The 23,587-nt window shown below is 35.2% G+C and overlaps 1 protein-coding gene across 1 annotated transcript; it reads right to left on the bottom strand.

The window, feature by feature from the left end:
- Positions 1-11,666: 11,666 nt before the first annotated feature.
- LOC111990485 (phosphatidylinositol 4-kinase gamma 4) lies at positions 11,667-15,147 on the bottom strand. The gene is made up of 2 exons (XM_024022257.2): positions 12,991-15,147; positions 11,667-12,546 (listed from the first exon to the last, which is right to left on the bottom strand). The coding sequence occupies exons 1-2, from the start codon at positions 14,341-14,343 to the stop codon at positions 12,172-12,174; spliced, it is 1,728 nt and encodes a 575-aa protein (XP_023878025.1). The 5' UTR covers positions 14,344-15,147; the 3' UTR covers positions 11,667-12,171.
- Between the last annotated feature and the right edge of the window lie 8,440 nt (positions 15,148-23,587).

Raw genomic sequence — 23,587 nt, 5'->3', positions numbered from 1 at the left:
GTAAGAAAAAAGAAAAAGTGGGACAAATAGGAAAAATGAGGTTTTAATTGATGTGATATCATTATCAATGATTCAATTTCAATGTTGTGAATTTTTTTTTTTTAAAGAATTTCCCTACTTTTTTTTAGAGGTCATAAAATGGAGGAAGGATATAATTTTATATTGATGAGTATGATGCTGATGTTGCACATTAGTTGAGTCGATTATGATGAGTTGGCAACTTGGTCACTTATGATGATGTGAATGCCTAACTAATCTAAGCATGCCTTAACTGAAAAGTAACATACACTTGAAAGAGTAATGTTTTAGATGGAGGAGGAGTTCAAACCTTAATAAAATACTGTGAGTTGTATAATTAAATCTCAAAACATCATCCTTGAAGCCAAATCCTTTGCTAGAATTCAAATTTCAATCTATTACAAGAATCTATATGGGAGTTGTAGTGACATGTGAGGATTTTGTCTCTATATATGTTTGGATTATTGACATGAGTATTTTTATTTCAAACCAAATGAAAAGATTGTGAATCGAAAAAAAAAAATGAGTGGAGAGATGATAAATGGATCATAAGTATGAAATTCAATGTCTTAATTTTAAGGCTAAAGTATTATTTACATCATTTAAAGTTGAGGTTATTTTAAAATTGTTAATTCAAATATTATTTACACCCATATAAGTGATATGCTAACATTTCGAGTTGATTCGACTCGATTAGAAAATGTATTGACTTGATATGGAATTACATATCCAAACTAAGTCAAACTACTAAAAAATTGGACCAATCTTACTCATTTTTTGCATAGATTTCAATTTTGGTGTTTGATTTCAATTTTGGCCCATATTTCATTCTTTTTGGTTTCAACATTTGCGAAATTCGTCAACTCACTAACATATGCTTCAACATGATGGGGTCCTACTACCTGCCTTGAGGATACACTGTGCGAGAGCAAAAAAAAAACATGATGTTGTCCTTCATCGATATTTTTTAGGCCATCAATAAAGTCATTCTCAGTCTATAGTAGGGATGGCAATTTAGATCCGACCTGCGGATACCCGGTCCGGCCCGATCCTAATGGGCCGGATTTTACCCTGCCCGATAAAGAATAGGGTCGGGTATGGATTTTTTAAAAAAAACCCGAAGCGGGTCTGGGTTTTATAAAAAAAAATTCAAAACCCGACCCGGATAAAACCCGGATAAAACCCGGTTAAAACTAAAATTACCAAAAAAACCCCAGTATATATACAAACTTATAAACCCTATCTTATTCTCCCATTTCACTCAACACACTACCCTAGCCGCCCCTCCCACTCTCACTCACTCTCCTCTCCCAGTCGTAGGCGTCGTCCATGTCTGCTTCAGGGAAAGCAGTAGCAGCTTTGGGCAGTCAGGGAAAGCAGTAGCAGCTTGTTGTCTCCAAACCTGAGCATTATCGTTTATAGTGTGGAGCATCGACGTTGATTTGTTGGAGATTTCACGGATGGGGTTCTTGAAGTCATCGAAGTTGTTGAGGAAGTGAAAGTCTTTGCCGAAGGGTACGCCGCGAGAGGAGGCGGAGAGCTTGGACAGTGAGGAGGCTAGGGTTTGGGCCTTGTCGGCTTCGGCTTCGACTTCATCGCGGTGGTGGTGATGCTCATTCATCATTTGGAAATTCTGATTTTGATTCTTGGATGGTAGATTTAGATTTGGTTGTTAAGATTTGATTAGGGATGGCAAATCATTTGATGTTGTCGTTTTTAACCCCAAAAAAATAGTTTGATTTCAAATGTATTTGGTTTTTGTGAATAGGAAATTTGAATGGGTTTGGTGGATTTGATTTGAGATTTACTTAGATTTGTTGTTTGTGCTGCTGGGATTCTTTTTTCTCAGAAAAACATAATTTTTTATTTATTTTTTATTTTTTATTGAGCCACGGATTGGGCCTTTGTTTTCAGGGCCCTGGCTGGGCGGGGCGGGTCTGGGCCCCGGGAAAAAAATTCGTTTAATAAACGGGCCGGGTTCGGGCCGCGGGTCTTGACCCGCAGGTCGGGTCCGGTATGAAAAACCCGGCCCGAATCTGACCCGTTGCCATTCCTAGTCTATAGTAGCTTCTCTCATTGGTCACTGATGCACTCATTTTTGAGCCCTTGTAGTTGTCTTTCGATGCATTCTTTCATTGTCATGATTCTAATTTGTATAGTTCTTTCTCCATTATGTATGAATCATCATCCATCTAATGCAATCATTCATGGTCACCTTCTAGGCATCTTTAAGACATCACAAGTTTCTATTTCAAATTTTAAGCATCGTTAAGAATCTACCTTGAGTTTGAGCCTTTGAGGGGAGTATTAAAGATATAAGTTTATGTGTAATGGTCCAAGAGATCCAATATAATGTAGACATTGTTATGACTAACCCTAACTCCTATAAATAGTAATACCCTATTAGGATTTTTTGAAACAAAGAATGCTTAGTGATGATGTAGATTTTATGAGATTCTTCCGTGGACATAGACCATTTAACTGAACCATACAACCCTTGTATTTCTCACTTTCTCTCACCTTCCCGTATCTAAAGTAAATGAAAAGGAATCCACCGGAAAGAAAAAAAGTGGTGTTGTTTGAGAGGAGAGGGTGAAAGCGAGACTTTGACACTGTTTTGTTTTGTTGTTATTATCTATTTTGTTGGGAGTTTTGTCTTATGGGAGGTTCAATTGTCTGTGTGTACTCGGACTGAGGTTTGTGGTCCTTTCGGGGAAAGTATCTTCAGCCACAGATAGAGGTTAAATAAGTGGTGGTCCACTTCGAAAATGAAGTAACGATAACTTCAGACTATATATGGAACTTTTAATTCACTTTTTTATATAACGAAGACTGAAAGAGAGCTTAATCTTTGTCATTGCTTTTTAGGCCGAGTGAGTGTTAAGAGCAAAGATTACAATAACATTAGGTGAAATCGCATGTGATGGATTATGGGATCATGTGATCTATCAACTAGTTAACATTTTTTTTTCTTTTTTCAAATGGTCTTCGAATCCAAGTTCTTTATTCGTATTAAAAGATTGATTTAGTGGGTTCCAGGCATCATATGATCTATGAAAATGTGGATAAGTTTTCTAACTAACATTCTCCAAGTAACTACTGTCCTTAAACTAACGTTACTAGCTAGCTTCAAGAGGCTAGTTGAGTGGTTTTTAGACCATACTAGGCAGTAGGTAAACCAATTATTTCTCCTTACCATTATCCCTGTGTGTAGGGGGAAGGATTAGATGTGTTTGTTTTGACTAAGATAGCTTTGTTAGTTTGTTCCAACAGAAATTGATTTTCAAAAAAGCATTTGCAGGTGTTTGGGGTGATTCAAATGGTTGGTCAATCAGAAATTATTTTTTGATTGATTAAAAACAAAGATACTTCTAGCAAAAAATGTTTTACACTTTCATTTTCTGTCTCACTAAAAACTCATTAATTGAATCTCCACTTCTCCCTTCATTTTTAATTACCCAACTACCACCCCGACTAATGTCCTTGCTCTCCGGTTGCCAACCACTGCTGCCAGCTGCCGATCACAATTTTTTGATCTAAATTCTTCTTTTAAGAAAAAAAATTATTATACATGTGCTTGAGAAAAGATAAAATGTGAGAAAGTAGTAAAAAAATATGTTTTCTATAACATTTTCAAGAATGTAACAAAATACTTGAAAATATTTTTAAAATATCGCAACCAAACAATTGAAAATGTTATGAGTAATAGGGGCAAAACAATAATATCATGTACTTCATATATAAATAATATTTTATGTGTTAGGGTTTACTTATCAAACCCTAAAACACTTTCACAGTAAACAACATTGTATCAGAGCCACCAACCTGTTGCTGCCATTAACCCTCCGACCACCATCCATCAATATTGTTATTGCCGGCAACCATAACCTTACTCGCTAGCTCTGACGACCCTAATAAAGACCTTTGACGATCTTGATTTAGTGGCTGAAGGAGTTGTCCAGTGCTAGTGACCCTCTCTCCCATCTCGCGACACCAGATCGACATCGCCTGATCGCAAGAGAGGCAGGATATTACTTGCCCTCCTCCGACGACCCAACCAAGCTTACTCGCCGGTCCTTGCGCTGCCCCTCCTACACCCTAGTGTCGCTATTGAAGTTTTTCAATTAAAGGTTTCAGCCATGGTCTGATTTTTCTTCTTCTCTTCTTTAATACGTTCTCTGATTATCTGTTCAAGTAGCCTTAGGTTGATGTTTAGTGGTGGATTAGGCATTTCTTTTTGGTGTTGGTATGGATTTGTTGCTACCTTGTTTTTGGAATAGTTTGGTGTTATAGATGAGTTGCTGTTGGATGGTTGATTGGTTGAAGTACATTGGTTGTTGGTTGGAGTTTGTTTTAATTCAATTCAACATATTTTTTTAGTGTTAGTTTGTTCTTTAGATTGCTATTATGTAGTCCAAAGACAGTGCTCAGCCCCCTAATTATTTCTTATCTCCTTATATGTTATCAATTACCTCCATTCGTCTATATGGTAGTAATTATGCTTAGTGGGCACAAACAGTTGAAGTCGTTCTTCTTGGTAGAAAGAAGTTTGATTACGTGATTAAGGAACCTCCTGTACCTATAGACCCTAAATTTGCTGATTGGAGAGCCAAAGATGCACAAATTAGGAGTTGTTTGAGGAATAGCATGGAGTCTAAGATCAGCTGTAGTTTGGTTTCCTTACCAACTACTAAACTTGTTTAGGAACAAGCCAAGGAACTTTACTCTGGTGTTAACAATTTGAAGCGAATTTATGATCTTCATCAAAATTATTTCTCCTTGAGTTTGAGTGATATGTCTTTGGAAGACTATTATAACGAGTTTAAGGGTGTATGTGAAGAACTTAATATTTATCAGCCTATCTCCTCTAATGTTAAAATTGTGAAGAAACAATGAGATTCTATGCATGTTGCTCGCTTCCTCTCTGGATTGCCTAAAAGTTTGAATCCAGTAAAATCACAAATTTTACTAGTCCAGACCTCCCTTCATTGAGTGAAGTTTTTGGTAGACTTCGACAGACTACATTATTTGATTCGAGTACTGACCCTTTCTCTTCCTCCAATACTGATGCATTACCTTCTGGTGATAAATCTGCCTTTACCACTTATATGGGGAGTAATAGAGGTGGTTGTGGAGGTCGAGGTTGTGGGGGCCGAGGCTGTGGAGGTCGTGACCAAGGGGGCCATGGTAGTGAACAAGGGGGTCATGGTAAAGGACATGGTCTTCGTAAGTGCACTTATTGTCATGGTGAGAATCATACAGTAGACTTTTGTTGGGAGTTGTATGGTAAACCCTCGGCTCACCAAGATACTTTTCAAGTTCAAGAACTACTTTCACAGTCACTTTCACCAACATCTAAAGTAGTCTTTATTCCTAAGGAAGAGTACAATCGCCTCTTGTCTCTACATTCCAACTTTGCTGGGTTTGATTCTACTGCTACTTTGGCTCAACAAGGTACTTTCGCTGCTTGTCTTGCCACTCAGGACCCTTGGGTCATTAACTCAGGTGCTACTGATCATTTGACAGGTACCTTAGGTTTACTCTCTGACCTTGAGCAATCTAGTAGTCTTCCCAATGTTACATTGGCAGATGGCTCAGCCACTACAGTTTCCGGTTTGGGCACTGCCAATCTTAGTCCTAATCCTTCTCTCTCTTTTGTCTTATATATTCTTGATTTTCCTTTTAACCTTTTGTTAATTAGTAAGCTTACTAAAATTTTTAATTGTGCTGCTCTTTTTTTATCCACTCATTGTATCTTTCATGATCTCAAGACAGGGAAGATTATTGGTGGAGGACATGAAGCTGGTGGACTTTATTACTTGGATCGATGTGGTTCTTCTCATTTAGTGGCTTCTTATTTGTCTATCTCGCCTCTTCAGCATCATTGTCACCTTGGTCATCCATCTCTCAAGAATTTGAAGTCATTACTTTCGTCGTGTCATCAAATTGAGTCTTTACAATGTGAAGCATGTCAGTTAGGTAAACACCATAGGGTGCCTTTTGCCTTTCAGCGTGAGAGTCGTGTTAGTAGTCCTTTTCATTTAGTTCATTATGATATTTGGGGTCCAATAAACACTCCCTCATTGTTGGGATTTAGATATTTTGTCATCTTTGTTGATGATTATTCTAGAGTCACCTATCTTGATCTTATGAAAGAATGGTCTGAATTGTACTCAATTTTCAAATCATTTTATATGGAAATAAAGACTCAGTTTAATGCTTCATTTCGTATTTTTCGGTCTGATAATGCTCGTGAATATTTTCATACATCTTTGTCTCAATTTTTTGATGATCAATTTTTTGATGATCATGGTATAATTCACCAATCTTCATGCCCCCATACTCCACAACAAAATGGTGTTGCTAAACGCAAAATGCGTCATTTGTTAGAGGTTACTCATGCCTTAAAGTTTCATATGCGTGTTCCCAAATCATATTGGAGTGACGCTGTTCTCACTGCCTATCACCTAATTAATTGTATGCCTTCCATTGTTCTAGGTGGTCAGGTCCCTTATATTGTGCTTTCTCCTGATGCACCTTTGTTTCATCTACCTTCTAAGATCTTCGATTGTGTGTGCCATGCTCATACCTTTGTTTCATTAAATGTGTTTTTTCTTGGGTATTCTCGTACTCAGAAAGGATGCCGATGTTACTCACCTACTCTTCGGCGTCATTGCATTAGTACTGATGTCGCATTAGTACTGATGTCACATTTGATGAATCTTAGTCCTATTTCTCTCCTTCGATTGCTAGTGACAGTTCTCCTCCTTGGCTTCCTCTCCTACCACCTGTGTCTCCTATTGACTCTCCTTAGAAGCCACTCCAGGTATATTGTCGTTGGCAGAAACCTCCAACAGAGACTTCTACCCCGCCTAGTGATCTGACTCTTGATCCCACCTCTCTTCCAATTGCTTTGTGCAAAGGTAAGCGTTCTTGTACCTCTCACCCTATCTCTCAGTTTGTCACTTATGGTCACTTGTCTTCATCTCTTCATGCCTTTACCACATCTTTGAATTCTATTGTTGTTCCTAAGTCTGTCCAGGAGGCTATGTATCTTTGGTTGGAAATCTGCTATGGAGGCAGAAATGTCCGCCCTGTTTGAAAATGCTACTTGGTCTTTAGTTACTTGTCCTCCAGGGAAAACTACTGTTTGTTGTCGTTGGGTGTATACTATGAAGTATTTGCTTGATGGTTCTATTGAGCGTTTGAAGGCTCGCTTGGTTGCCAAAGGGTATACCCAAACATACAATGTTGACTATGCCGAGACATTCTCACCTGTTGCTAAAATTTCTTCTATCCGGATTTTGATCTCCTTGGCTGCTAATTTGGGTTGGCCATTATTTCAGTTTGATGTTAAAAATGCCTTCTTGAATGGCGATTTGAAGGAAGAGGTGTTATACCTCGTTGGTGGACCCAAACAACGAATCCCCCTCTCTGGAAAAGTGTGTAGGTTGCATAAGGCTATCTATGGTCTTAAACAATCTCCCAGAGCTTGGTTTGGTAAATTCAATGAAGTAGTGTTAAAGTTTGAATTGTGACGTTGCCACTTTGATCACTCTGTGTTTTCTCATACCTCTGATAGAGGAAAGATTTTGTTGATAGTATATGTTAATGATATTATAATAACTGGAGATAACAAGCAGGGTATTGATGATTTGAAAAGATACCTTCAAAACTCCTTTCGAAATAAGAATCTAGGTAAACTTCGTTATTTCTTGGGTATTGATGTAGCACGATCTAAAAAAGGCATCAATTTATCACAAAGGAAGTATGTGTTGGATATTTTGGAAGAAACTGGCTTGTTAGGATCTAAACCAGTGGAGACTCCTATGGATCCTAATGTCAAATTGTATGAAGATCAAGGGGAGCTGTTATCTAATCCTGAGAGATATCGTCGTTTGGTTGGTAAACTAAATTATCTCACAATTACTTGCTTAGAAATATCATTTGCAGTTAGTGTTTTGAGGTAGTTTATGAAAGATCCTCACCTTCCACATTGGGAGGTAGTTTTTCGAATTGTGAGGTATCTTAAAGCACATCCAGGCCGTGGTCTTTTGTATAAAGCTAATGGTCACCTACGGATAGAAGCCTACATTGATGCTGATTGGGCTGGATCACCATTAGATAGAAAGTCCACTACTGGGTATTGCACTTTTCTGGGAGGAAATCTGATCACTTGGAGAAGTAAGAAATAAAATGTTGTTGCCAGGTCTAGTGCAGAGGCTGAGTATAGAGCCATGGCACACACATCATGTGAGCTTATGTGGATTAAGCATTTACTTGATGAATTAAGATTCGTTGTGAAGCTGCCTATGACTATACATTGTGATAATCAAACAACAATTTACATTGCCTCCAATCCTATGTTCCATGAGCGAACCAAGCATATTGAAGTAGATTGTCATATTACTCGGGAGAAAGTGGAAGATGGTGTAATTGCTACTCCATATGTTTTTACAAGAATCCTGATTGTTGATATGTTTACTAAAGTCTTATGTAAGACTCGTTTGAGTTTATCATGTAACAAGCTAGGATTGTATGATATATACTCTCTAGTTTGAGGGGAAGTGTTATGAGTAATAGGGGCAAAATAGCAATATCATGTACTTCATATATAAATAATATTTTATGTGTTAGGGTTTACTTATCAAACCCTAAAACACTTTCACAGTAAACAACAAAAAACATTTTCTTTTTTCGAAAAATATTCGGTCCAACCAAACACAGACAATCGTCCATTAGGGGGAAATTTTTTGAAGTTTCTAGCTTTGTGTGTGTGACTGACAAGGTGGGAAATGTGAATGTGAATGGGGGGTCATATGGTGAGAAAGTCAGGAGCATTGGCAGGGCACCAAAGTTAAGTGTTTTATGTGAATAGTTTTTGGTGTCAGAGTGGAGTTTACCAACTTGCAATAATGCCTAGGCAACTGAAGATGGTCTTTAATCATTGTTGACATGACACTGTAGCAGCAAGGCAGTGCAGTGCCATAAGTTCTGATGACAATGTAATTGAAACCAAACACAAAAGAGAAGATGCGAGGAAGTTGCTGACTGAACTACACTTCCTGCTTCAAAAGTGATGATGCCGAAAAAATCACCAGTGAGCCACACGATTCTCGCACACTCGAAACGGCACCTGCACAACACAAAAGCTGAAGACCTTAAGAGGAGTACCGGTGTGGTACCGGCCAAATACCCTCCGAAGGTCAAGTTAGAACTTCTCACAACTCTAAAGTGCTAGAGCGGGGTCAATTATGCGTACCTTGGCTTGTGAGGGTATTGGGGTTTTTATAGTAGTAGAGGGTTGACCTTTCTTCCTTGGAGTAGAAGTCTTTTCCTTATAGGAATCCTTATGAGCGTAGATTGCGGAATCCTTTCCTTATAGGACTCTGATACTGGTCGTGGAATACAAGCAACTTCCCTATTACCCATGCGTGGTGAACAAGTCATGGTTTTCATAGAACCGTCGGCCTTAAAACTGTCAGCTTGCATTCTCCCCTTCAGCCAAGTTGGCGTCAGCTTCTCGCTACGCTGAGTAGCCCAGGCGCTTCGAATTGCCGTCAGTTAGACCTGGAGCCTTCAGCCCGTCGGTTTGTCTTAGTCGGTATGCCTTCTTTCGTTACGTTAGCCCATAACGTCCGTCGTGACTGATCCGTCAGCCAAAGCAGGAGCTGACGGGTTAAGTTCATGGTACCTGCTATAATTCTTCCATATCAAAAAGAACTTTGAATTCATTTTTGTCAAGCTATAAGATATTCTTTCTAAGCCTGCCACAAGAGACAAATTAGGCTCGAATGAGGTCCATTTGTAATCTGTTAAGTAGGGTCACAAATGAGGCCCATTTTGCAGCTGCTTACAAAGCAAAATAAACTAATAAAATAGCTCTCTATAATCACGAGGATTCTGCAAAATGCCGCTGGAGATCATTTCTGTTGTGTTTTGTTTTTTGTTTTTTGTTTTTTTTTTTCCACAACTGTTGCTACCTGTAGTGATTGACGCAAAAGTGATACCATTCTTGTGGGGAAAAAAATGTCAATTCGTAATATGCTAAGATTTTCAAATGAATAATTCAATTATTGACATCATTTCTGTAGGGGTAAGGGCCCAAAATTGTATATTCCAGTTCGAGAAGAGACAAACAGTTATGAGGGATTCGAGTTCAGTGACCCATGAGTAAGAGGAGAGTAGATTGCGATCCAAGGAGTAATTCCTCCTCAGCCATGGCAAATATCGTTCAAATACGTATTCTAACAACAAGAGTGACCTCTATAGAAGCTCCAGTGTCAAGAGCGTGCCTCATAAACATTCGAGAAAGAAGTGAACCCAGGAATATTTAAGGAAAAGCTGCTACCTTTGCATTAAATGCACTGCTGCTACTTTCTAGCTGCATTTATGAGGAGAAGATTTTTGAACAATATTTTCTTAGCCACCGCAACTCACAGAGAGCCAGAACGAGTGTTTGATGGGACGGACACTCAAGTGGTGGCTTGGACGATTGACAAATGGAGGGCTAAGATCATTAGAAAGGAGGTATATAATGTGAGAAACTCCTGAAGGAAAGGGGATCAGAGAAATGGAGAAAGAACACTATAGCAACTAGAGCTGCACTTGTAATCAGTTCCATTAATCTATACAAAGATTTGCCTTCTCGAACAATACATTCACCCAATCTTACACATTTTGCTCTTGCATAACTGTCTTTTAAACCCATCCTAGATGTTATGAGATTCATTAGAATCTAGTTCTTTGGCCCACTCTCTATAAATTTATTGTACTGGGCTCATTGACCCACGATCCCATACATATTGGGCTTGGGCTGTAAACCGTGCTCCTACAATTTCTATTGCTTTGTTTATTTCGACATTAACATTTTCTAGAAAATAAATTATTTTTTTAAAAGTATTTTTTAGAAAAATATTTTATTTTCCTATATTTGGTAGTGATCTTAAAATGAGTTGGAAAATTATCTTTTGACTTCCCTTTTTAGCTTCGAGTAAGATAAAGTTGTTTTTTCAAAAATTTTTATCGGAAACTAACTCTATTTTATGTCAAGATAAATAAGGGAAGTCAAGAGATAATTTTCTTTTAACTCATTTTTTATATTATCAAATACAAGAAATGGCGCTGTGGTCACTTCACAAATACACTTTATATTAGGCTAGAATAGAATTTCAATCTTGTATAAAAAAAAAAAAAAAAAATGAAATGCAGAAAACTACCTGTGTAAGGTTTTCATTGAAACAAACGGGAGTGTACATAAAAGGTGCTATAGAAGCAGTGATATAATGCGGGCACTGTAGTTCATATGCCAACTACTTCACCAACATTGGTTTCTTTTCACATTTTACATTTAACGCCAAATGCAGCTGAGAAAAGGAAAAAAAGAAGAGAACTTTCTATAATAATAAGAGTAATGCTACAGCCATTGCTGTTTTATAATATTTTTACAAATTGTTCATGTGATAAATTCTTACCGTTTCTCATCTGACCGATTGTTAATATTATTTTTTTATTTACTATTAACTAGTCACCAAATTAGAATGACAAGGACTTATTATACCTTCGGCTATACTTAGAAATTCAAACACAGAGACCTTACACACATACTGATATGATTATAAGCTAGAATATGTAAGAAAGTCCGGCAATAAAAAGGAACTTGGGCACAATGTACACCAATTTATAAATATTAATAGATTCCGGTCAACATAATATGTTCTCCCTCCAATACACAGAAACAAACTCAGGCTTACAACAGTTGAAAGAAACACCTTTATCTACCTTAAATGGCTATAAAAACTCACAACCACTTAAGCTGAGGCCAATTGATGCCTTCATGGTAGAAATCTAGATATTACCATGTATGTACACATTAATTTAAGCTCCCATAAAGCCCTGTAGTATCTCAGAAAATCCTGCTGAACACATCTTATTCACGACCTTAAAACTTCGATTCAACCTACCGATACAACCCCAGGTACCACCAGTTCACAGAAGTGGAAGAAAAACAAAAGCTTCAGCCCAATGTAGAAGAACAAGAGAAGCCATCTGCATTTTGTACAATCTTCATCAGTCCATCCAAAAGTGGACCAGCCATTCATCAATCAATACATACATATATAATATATATGCCTTATAAACCAAGTAAAATTATTATGCAAGCTTGTCAAGCTGGGAATCCATGATTTGGGAGACTGCTTCAAGAAGCGCAGCTTCACTCATGCCAGGGAGCAAGGAATCCTTGGCTTCACGAACAATCTCCTCAATCACAGATTCCTTTGTCAAATTTTCTCTGCACATGATGCTTCCAATGGCAAAGGGAGTGAGACCTCTCTCTACTCCTTTCTTCAGAAGCATGGTAGATACACGGAGTGTGCGGGCACACTCAAGTGGAATGTCCCATCCATAAAATTTCAGAAGTGCTATATCTTGCTCAGCATCTAGTGAATTTATGTAATCCACAGTGTCAGGAGAGTAAGGCTGACGGGCTTGCGGCCAGTAGAGCCAATCAAAGGTGCAATCTTCAAACTGCAAAGAGGGCAAATTAGCTTTATAAGTAAAGCCTGAATGATCTCAATTTTAATGGCAAATGATAACAGATATGTTAACAATTGTCACATAACTACAAAATGCATCAATTGGCTCACATCTTTTGATTTCAACATAACCTGCATCTCAAATTTGAGAAACTGCCCACAAATCACAACAAAAAATGAAACCACAAAGATATGCAAATTTGTCCACACATGCTCTTGGTTCTGCTTACCATGAGAGTATGAATAAAATGGGCTCTAGCATGCACAGAGTCTATAGAGGGCTTGACAGGAAATGGAAATTAAATTCTACAATCATGTGTATGCCAATAGATATCACTCACAAAATGAACGCATGCAGGTGAAAGCTTAACGGTGTTGGAATAATTTAACTTTTGATAAGGTAGAGAAGTGCAAAAAAGGAGATCGTGATACTTACAATCTCAGGCAAGCAGTAGCCATGATCAATAGGAATGAGAACAGTCTGACCATCCTCCCTTTTGCGGAACAATATGTTCCCAGCATGCCTATCTGCATTGGCCATTCTTATATCAAGCACACTGATCTTGTGTACCTCATCCACAGGGAAGGATCCAGGACCAATGTCCTCGCAACTTCCATCGTTCTTCATGAACAATTGCAATGAGCCAATTTTAACATTCTTTGATGTGCAATCATACCCTTCTGGATGATAAAATCCTTTGTGCAAGCAGCGGACCAAGGCTGTAGGAGGTACACCAGCAAAGCCTAGCGCTTCACCTGATTGGATACGAGGCCCACTTCTTGGATGATCCAATATATAAGCTGCAACTTCTCTCAATGCTCCTTCTCCAACCTTTGTCCCCCTTTTTAAACCTTCTCCATTTGCTGACACAGGTAGACCCGTAGGATTATATACAGCCATAGGCTCCTCATCAATGGGCTTGAAAACGGAAACGTACTCTAGACCCAATGAATCTTGCATAAAATAAGCTCCTCCTGTGCCTTCAGAGGACCTGATGGGTTGATTGCCTCTCTCCAAACCATCAAATGTAGACTTAATCATATCCCACATAAACGAGGGCAATTTGGCCTTGGGATTAATGGTAATCGGTTCCAAACAGAAATCTCTAACCGGTGGCTCCCTTTTTACAACTTGCAGCTCCCCCGGTTGCTTTTCTCCTTGAACTCTTCCATCTCTCCTTTCATTTTCTGTTGCTGCCACAACCAAAAGTTCCAAATCTTTCTCAACAGGTTTAGCTCTAACTTTGGCAGATTTCTGAACCACCAAATGAATCACAGCATCATCGTTATTGCATATATCATCGACGAGAACCTGGTCCTCGAGTCTCTTACCATTGCAGAAAAGTTCTTTATCCTCAAGATCAGCCAAACCTTTCTCTTTCTTCCAAATACGTTGCTTGATATACCCGACATTTCGATACCTATCAACTTGAAATTCAAACTCCTTTCCACAATAGGTCCTAACAGTGATCAACAGGAGATCAGAGAGCTTTAGAACCAAATGCAGAACATCCCCACCAGTGACACCATAGTCCTTGATGAGGGTATCATTCCTGGCTAATTCTCTACCTCCATAAACTAGCTTCTGCTTCTTCACTACAAACCCTTTACGTGTCTGGATCCTAAGTTTCACTGATGATATTGAATCGGACTCCAACACCCGCATAGGAATCACAGATCCAGCAACAGTAAGGTATACAAGAATGGATCCTTCCCCGCTTCGATAATGCCCGGCAGAATTCACTGATTCTTTGCGAATCGGACTCAAAGCAACACCAGCAGCAGACATTGTGTTCAAATAACTTGAACCCCAACAAGAAACTCAGGACCCGTTTCTCGTTATCTAACTCCAATTACATTTTTCCGTTCGAAAAGCTGTACGAATCCATCAATATTTTCAGGCTCTTCAATCAAAATTTGATCAAAGAACCCCAACTTTCTAAAGAATACCCAAAAACGAAAACCACACAAAAATGTGAAAAACAATTTATAAAAAATCACAGGAATCCAAGACCAAACAAACAAAATCTTTTCTGAAATTTTCAATACTATGCAAAACCCAGAACCCAAAACACAATGAAAATCAAACTCTTCAATCTCCCGGCTTCAAAAATGAAATCTTTGTAGTTGGCTTTCTAACATCTAACAAAGATTCAAGTCCCAAACCCCACTAGAAACAAAACAAACCACAACACAACACAACACAACACACAACTCTCTTTACTAAAAAGTGGGTAAAGAAGAGAAATGCGAAGGGAGAGAGTGTGGATTCTGACGGGGAGAGAAAGAACCGAAGAGAAATGAGCTAAAAATGATAGCTTAATAAAAAAAATGGAACCGAACGAAAAAAAAAAATTAAAAAGAAAGGGTGGTGGCGATTAATTGCCGAGGAACTGAACCGAGGTTTGGTTTTTCGCCAGATTTTCCGAGATTGTCGTGCGAGTCATCGGTTTCGATGACTCCGAGGTTTTCTCCGAGGTTTGCTGGTCCGATAAAAATGTCGCTTATGACAGAGAGAGAGAGAGAGAGAGAAAGAGAAACGGCATTATAGCCGTTGGCTTTAATAGATGTTTTCGAAGGTTTGACCCAACGACTAAGACCGTGACCCAAAAAAGGAAAACGATGCCGTTTTATTTTTAACGGTTCTGTTTTTGTTTTCCCAGGAAATAGAGAAGCATTTTCAAGGAAACAAGGAGCGGGCCTCCTATATTCATATTGAAGACTTTAGTCTTTTTTTAGTTACCAATATGCCCTTTTCTGATGTCAGTCGATAAACCCAAAAATATATGAGTGTGTTTTTTTAAGAAATGTTATATATACAGCATTTTCACAATAAATTCTAAGTCATAGGTTATTATTGACGGTTACTGATAGGTGAAAAAGTAATTTCAGTAATGTGTTTAAATTAAAACTAATAACAACTTACCACATTTGATTTGTTGTGAAAATATTGTGAATATAGCACTTTTAAATTTTTTACCTTAATTCCAAAATTATAGGAAAATATATGGTCCAGATAGATAGTCTAAACTACTAAATAGATATGATCTCCACGTTATGTGAAAAGTTTGAAACTTTTCTAAATATAAATTTAAATCCATAAAAAAAAAAATCTAAATTTAAAAGATCTAAAATAGAATAAGGCGGAAGCCAAAGGTTGAAAATATCTCTAAAAGAAATGTAAATTTTTTAAAGACTTGTGAAGAACAGGTTAAATAACAACAATTAAGCGTTAGTTTCAAAATATTGGGACTAACAAGGGTTGATCATGTATTTTTTTTTCGTTGTTCTATTATTTCAAAAAATTTGTTCTCGATAAATTATTAATTATCTCCTTAATTGGCATAGTTTTTTTAATGTAAAACAATATTAATTTGATCTTTTAGCTATTGGCTATAATTTAATTTGTTCATTCGATAATTTTTTTTTTTTTTTGGTTGGGGGAGTATATATGACCACTTCAAATGAAATTGTTATAATTTTAATGAAGGGAATACCAATGAAGGAATTGAGTTGATTTTGGAAGTTATGGGATCAAATTGAAACATAAATAGTTGATGGGCTAAAAGGAAAATGCTAAAGTTATTATCACTACAAAATATTTACAAAATTAGTGACAATAAATGTAATTAGTGACACTACAACAACATGATAAATAAATAGTTTATTATTTTTTGTGATTGGTAATGGTGACACATTAAATTGTGAAATTTATTTAATGAAATTTATAATATCCATACCATCACTAATCAAATTAAATTGCACCATTATTGAATGACCAAATTATTAATTTTCATAATAAAAAAAATTGTTAACATGTGACATTATAACATGTTTTTTTTTCATGGTCTCATGAGCTAAAAGAAAAAGAAGTTTCCCCTAAATTTTAGCTAGATGGAATGGCAAATGAAGTCTAGAAGGAATAGTCAATGAAGTTTAAGAGTATTGAAATTGTACTACGTGAAATTAATTGTAATGTACACTATGACATCAAACATATGAAATTAGAAAGCATACTAATCTCCGTAGATAAAGCCGATGGAAATAGTCTACTTTCAAATCAGTTTAATTGAAGCTTCCTTCTTTTTAGTTACATAACTTTTTAATAAATCATGTGACTTATTTAAATAATTTTCGTAAATAATATTTTATAAATTACTATGCAGTGAGTTGTAAGAGATTTATTCAGTTGGAAAAATACTTATACATAGCCAATATATGCTAATGCAACTCCTAAAAAAATAGTACAGCTAATTTTCAATGTCAAGCATAGTTGACACTTGACAATGAGTCCCTCCTCTTATTGGGTAAAATAGAATAAATTTGCTTTTCTATTTAGTTTGTTGAAAATGAGTTATCTTAATTTGATGGCAAGAATCTCGGGTTGGAATGCAGGGAAATTTAGTAAAAACAGAAGCAGATATTTCAGTTGGGTTTGCTTGTCAGACCTGCCACGTGGTAAAATATTAATTGTTGAGTGAAAGGTTGGATTTGAATGACGAATCTAGTGAAAGTGTGGAACTAAAATGATGTGGCTCATCAACTCTCTCACTCAATAATCTATCAAAAAACACAACAACAACAAAATGGTATTAAAAAAAAAACACACACACACACACAAAATAACAATCAACTATATTAAGCTTAATTTTGTTAGTTCAGATATTTCTTATTTTTTATATATTAGATTACATTTTAAATCATCTAATTTTAAAATTTTCAAGATAAATTTTGACTAGGCCCATTTTGTCCCTTAAATAGAATCATTACGTTATTTTATTCTATGAGTTGATCAATTAGCCATAACAAGATAAAAACAAGTTTGAAGGAATATCCTTCATTCAAACTGACAAAGGTAAATAAAGTTTTGCTCTCCTGGCTAGTATGTGCTACACTGTTACTGCATTGCCTTGTCGATAAACATGAAAGAAAGAAGAACTCTATAAATAGTTTATATAAAATAGAATCAAATATGAAAATCAAAATGAAAATTTTAAAATGTTAAGAGTCAAAATAAAAACAATCCTAAAATTTAAATGTTAAAAGTGTGCTTTAGTCTTAAATCAAAGTTGAAACTTAAATGGTATTCATTCATGCCATGGCTTTGTGAATATTGGAGCATGTAATTTGTTTTGAGATGAGTATGAAAAATCATGAAGAGTAATGTTAGGCCTATTACATGTTTTATTAAATAAGTCTTACAAATTTATATGTTACCGATCACATAAAGTTAATAAAAATAAGAGTAATGTTAGGGTCTAGAGCCTTATAACTTAACTACCATTTCTTGATGTTTTTCAATAAAAAATTTTAGAGTTCAAATTCTCTCCTCTAATTATCGAATTATCAAAAAAAAAAAAGAAGTAATGATGGGAAAATAAAAAATATATTAGTTTGTAAGACTGTGCATTAAATTTGTAGTATATTTAATATCACTCAAAGCAATATAAACATTTACTTATTATAGTATTTTTTTTTTTAGAGCAAAACTTAGGTACAGTATTTAGGTACTATTTTTTAAGTTCATTTTTTAAGATTCTACTATATAAATTTTTTCTCATAGAATAGAAGTATTTCTTAGTTAAATAGCCACATAACTGAATATTAAGAAGAGAACATAAAGGACAACGTCTAAAGTACTGTATATAAATTTTGTTATTTTTTTTTATGGAACTTATTAATTATATTTTTATGTAACATCAATCAAATTCATAATCACATTAGTTGGTAGTGTTTTGAAGTAAAAATGGTAAAATTTTTAGAAATTTTATAATCATGAATGCAGCTTTTAATATTAAAAATGCAAACGTTGCAGGAGCCTCCATATGGGTTGTAGTTGTACACTAGCTCAAGCACATACTTACACAGTTCTATTTGTCGTAGCATGAATCAAAAGCCATTTAATAGAATCTTTTTACTTTTTTTTTTTTTTTTGACATACTTTTTACTTTTTTTTAATCGGCTACATTCATGTACAAACAAATTTTTAAAGGGTCTGAATTTTCAATAATTGCTATACACGTGCACATCCACACACGGGCTTCTATTATTAAGTTGCAACTTCTATTATTAAGTTAAGGCATTTAGTATTTTTTTCTCTCTTTCGGTTAGTGAAAGCAAATCAATTGGCTGTGATTCACAGCAAAAGAGGAGGGTTTTTTGGGTCAGTATTAATTAAGATAAATTATAAATATAAATTGAATTATGAAGCATCTTTTTTTAGGTTCATTCCCCTTTAATCTCTTTGTTTTTATTATATAACCTTTTTTTGGGTGCAAAGGCCTAGTTAATCGCCGTCGCGCCAGAAAAGGGTCCCGAATCCATAATACAAATCTGCAAAAGCACTCAGAAAATTATGAAATGTACCCTTTTGTGAAAAAAAAAAAAAACATTGAAGCTAATTTTATAATTTAGAGTGGGAGTAAGTTAATGAACAATAGGCACCGCAAATTAAATTATTATTCCAAGTTGGGGTGTAATTATATCAGCCATTTGCTTAATGATGTCTTCACAAATTTATCTATTTAATTATTTAAAAAAAAGTTAACAGATGCTCCAAGGATATTTGTTTAGAAAATATTTTTAAGAACTTATATTATAAAAAAAAAAAATTAATGATTTTTTTTTTTATATTTTTAATAAAAATAGTGTCAAAACTTTTTTTAAATAATTTATTAACAATTGATCTAAAGACACCCATTAACTTGCTCCAAGGATATTTGTTTAGAAAATATTTTTAAGAACTTATATTATAAAAAAAAAAAATTAATGATTTTTTTTTTTTATATTTTTAATAAAAATAGTGTCAAAACTTTTTTTAAATAATTTATTAACAATTGATCTAAAGACACCCATTAACTAAACCTTTAATTATTTTCATTCCGTGCGTATTACTTAGGTTTGCATTTTTGCAAGGAAAGTTTCTCAAAAGAATTTCTAGAGAGAGTAGATGCAGTGAACGTGGGTTTCAAGTTCTAACTTCTAAAGTATCAATTTTGAGGTTGGCTTTGAAATAAGCAACAAGAAATTAAAAGATGTGTTGGGTTTCCACTTTCCATAACTTTGGTAACTGTACTTTGCATTATTATGTACTATCATGCAATTGAAAAGGTTGCATAGGTGGACCTAAGGTCTATTATGAGTTTTCCTTTAGTGGTTGCATTATGAACGTTGAAGATAAAGGTTGGTTTTTATTTTTTGGTGAAAGAAAATGTTGATTTGTTAATAAAAAAATGGTACCAACAAAAAAAAGGATGAAGTGCTTTCATGGGCACTAATGCACTATCATGATTCTTCATGTGGCCATGGGGGCCTTAGACCCCATATCTCTATTCTTCGAAATATTATAACTCAAATAATAATAATAATAATAACATATAAACACCATTTATAATTCAACAAGCCTGTCACTCTTCATGTTACGTTAACCACGTTATAAAGCTCTAAGAAAGACACCGATTCATAGTTAAGAAAGTGACATTTACTAACGTGTTAAAGTATTAATTTATATCGATGCAATTAGTCAATTACACATTAATTCTCTTTTTTCTCTTTGATAGTAGTTGGTACGTTACTAACTTACTTCTCATTTGACTATAAATATTCCACATATATATTATTAATAATATATTTCTTAGATATTGTAACTTCTATGCTTTTTAAATAGCAACCTAATTGCCTTGAATCACTTGATTACATTTTAAGTCATATAATTGTCCTATTTATATATGCTTATACAATCAGCAAAATAATGGGACTATTATATGACAAAATATTATCCCTTTATTCATGTTTAGTTTTTATTTATATATTTTATTTTATTTTATTGTTTTTAATAATTTAAGTCAAGAAATACGTGCATGGCATTCATATCAAAACAATCTAATAACCAGTTTTTTTTTTTAATAAAAAAAAAAAAACTTATTCGTGACTTGATGGCACAAAATATTATTTTATTTATTTATTAATGGAAAAAAGATTATTATATGGATAGGAGAGGCTCTTGAATGGCCATTAGTGAGAAAAATACCGTTATGGTCGGCAAGACAGTTGCAAACGTTTCAATCTCTGATAGGGGGACAAGATTAAATTAAACTAGGTATATTCCCATCGTAGTGTGTGCCTTTTTTTTTTTTTTTCTTTTTAATTTCAAATTAAAGCATATGGATTTGGACGGTGTGAACTGAAAAGGGCCATTAAAAATGGAATAAATTTACGAGCGGCCCATATTTAAAGGTGGAAGACCTTTTTGTATTTTGAACAGAAAATGCCAGGCTACTTTTTTTTGAGTCGGACACACCCAATGGCAATCCACACTTAAATTCATGACATACTTAGTGATTATATTACAAGACTGATATATGGGACAATTATTAACAATTAGTGAAAAAAATAAATTTGGTTCACCGATCACAAATTGATATATAACCTTGGTGTAGATTTAGGTGTGTCACTAGAGTTTTTCTAATGAATTTTAGCTTACAAATTTATGCAATAATAAATATGATTGGTATGTTCCAATTACCTAATAAATGAAAGTTTGGATTGTTTTTTAGTGTCAAGAAACTTATAGTTTAATTGGTACTTTCGGTATTTTTAACGGAAACATGTACAGTTCAAATCCCCTTATTTTCAACTATCGAATTATCAAAATTTTAAAAAAAGAAAAGAAAAGAAAAAGATGAAAATATTTAATTGAAGAGAAAAAAAAGTACAAAAAAAATTGTTATATTTCAAAAGTGTTATGATGTGGTACATTTTTATTTGGATAAAGATTAGTTATAAAATTAGTTGTACCTTAAGACTACAACCTTACTTAATAAAATAAATATTATTACATATTTTGAAAATCTAATCGTTGAATTACATGTTCTTTACGCTCTTAATACATATATCAAATTTTGTTTCAATCGGATACTATTAACTATGTGATCTATAAACTTATATTTTATGCATAATTTTAAATTACAAAAACTTGCAATTTAAACAATTTATTAATGACATAGCTATTTGGAGGGTTTGTTTTTGTAGCCCAAGCCCAAGAAGGATGGATTACGAGCCCAATGAACTCAAGACAATGAATTTGTAGAGAGTGGGCGAAAGAGGATATTGGAGTTTACCCATCACACTTAAACGGAAAGATGGAAGCACTGAGCGTAGCGACCAGGGAGTGATTGTTCAAAAGTCGAGAAAACTGGCCGAAGAGAAACTGAAGGATCGAAAAGATGAGAACTTACAGGAACTAAACTGGAGATTGATCTTCGAACTTGCACAAGGATTCTCAAAGGTTCTGGAGAAGACTGGGATTGATGACTGAAAGAGCGTGGTGGAGTCGTGTGCTTGTTCTTGCTGGGAAGTCTGATAGTTTGCAAAGTAAAGAAGGAGTAACTTCTCCTGAGATTTTATACGAGGTCAAGTGAAGGGGCAGGAGTTACCTCGCCCAAATCCCGAGGAAGAACCACGCCCGTTAGATCAACAATCCACCATTGGATACAAAGGACAAGGCGCCGCCTGGAGTAATTAATGCAGCGCCTTGGAAATACGAAAGTAGCAGCGGCAATGATGAAGCGCTTATATCTAGGCCTACACACGTGCCAGTTCAGATATTTTTCTGTTCTCAAACTTTTCACCTCGTGACAAGTCAAAATCCCACTTTTTCTCTTCGAATGCGAGGGAAAAATTAGGATTTTTAGGGGCTATTGTGGGCGGGGGGGGGGGGGGGTAAAAGCTCAGACATACCTATTGGGCTGAGGGCCCTGTCTTGAGGATTATTGTATGTCCGAAGAGGAATAACGGGTTAAGGTAGAATTCATTTGAATGCAACCGACCTAGAAATGTCCGAAGAGGTTCTATTTCTCGGATACGAATAGTCTTGACCAAGCCAACAAATGGAAGGTCCGAATGACCTTTCTGGCAATTCCAACGACAAAGATAAGCTCTAGGCATACCTGGGGATGATAAGGACGAGGAAATATCTCAAGGAAAACCTGCCACCACCACATTAAATGCACTGCAGCTGCTTTTCTGGCCGCATTAATGTGGAGAAGACCCCTGAACAGTGTAATCTCAGCTACCACCACTCACGGAGGGGTAAAGAGGATACCTGATGGGACATGCACTCAAGTGGATGCTTAAATGAAGAACAAGTGGACGATGAAGATGATGGGAGATGATGCTATATAAGGAGAAGAGGTCTCTGATAATAGGGATCGAGGGAAACAGGGAGAGAAGTAGGAGATAATTTTACTATAGCTCCAAGAGTTGTAATCACCTTTCATTCAATAACACACATCTTCGAACATACATTTGTCCAGTGAGATGAGCATAATCTTGTGCCAATGGATCCTTAAACATCATAATTAATCACTGTTTAATTCGCAACCAGCCCAACTCTTTCGCCCACTCTCTACAAATTCATTGTCTTGAGTTCATTGGGCTCGTAATCCATCCTTCTTGGGCTTGGGCTACAAAAACAAACCCTCCAAATAGCTATGTCATTAATAAATTGTTTAAATTGCAAGTTTTTGTAATTTAAAATTATGCATAAAATATAAGTTTATAGATCACATAGTTAATAGTATCCGATTGAAACAAAATTTGATATATGTATTAAGAGCGTAAAGAACATGTAATTCAACGATTAGATTTTCAAAATATGTAATAATATTTATTTTATTAAGTAAGGTTGTAGTCTTAAGGTACAACTAATTTTATAACTAATCTTTATCCAAATAAAAATGTACCACATCATAACACTTTTGAAATATAACAATTTTTTTTGTACTTTTTTTTCTCTTCAATTAAATATTTTCATCTTTTTCTTTTCTTTTCTTTTTTTAAAATTTTGATAATTCGATAGTTGAAAATAAGGGGATTTGAACTGTACATGTTTCCGTTAAAAATACCGAAAGTACCAATTAAACTATAAGTTTCTTGACACTAAAAAACAATCCAAACTTTCATTTATTAGGTAATTGGAACATACCAATCATATTTATTATTGCATAAATTTGTAAGCTAAAATTCATTAGAAA

The sequence above is a fragment of the Quercus suber genome, unplaced genomic scaffold (assembly GCF_002906115.3).
Source record: "Quercus suber isolate HL8 unplaced genomic scaffold, Cork oak 2.0 scaffold_414, whole genome shotgun sequence".
In the NCBI taxonomy this organism is placed as follows: domain Eukaryota; kingdom Viridiplantae; phylum Streptophyta; class Magnoliopsida; order Fagales; family Fagaceae; genus Quercus; species Quercus suber.
This window is presented reverse-complemented; position numbering and strand designations above follow the sequence as displayed.

Coding starts and splice junctions, on each gene's coding strand:
- LOC111990485 (XM_024022257.2), bottom strand. CDS start 14,343: ATGTCTGCTGCTGGTGTTGCTTTGAGTCCGATTCGCAAAGAATCAGTG. Junction 12,547..12,990: donor GCTACTGCTTGCCTGAGATT/GTAAGTATCACG, acceptor CCCTCTTTGCAG/TTTGAAGATTGCACCTTTGA.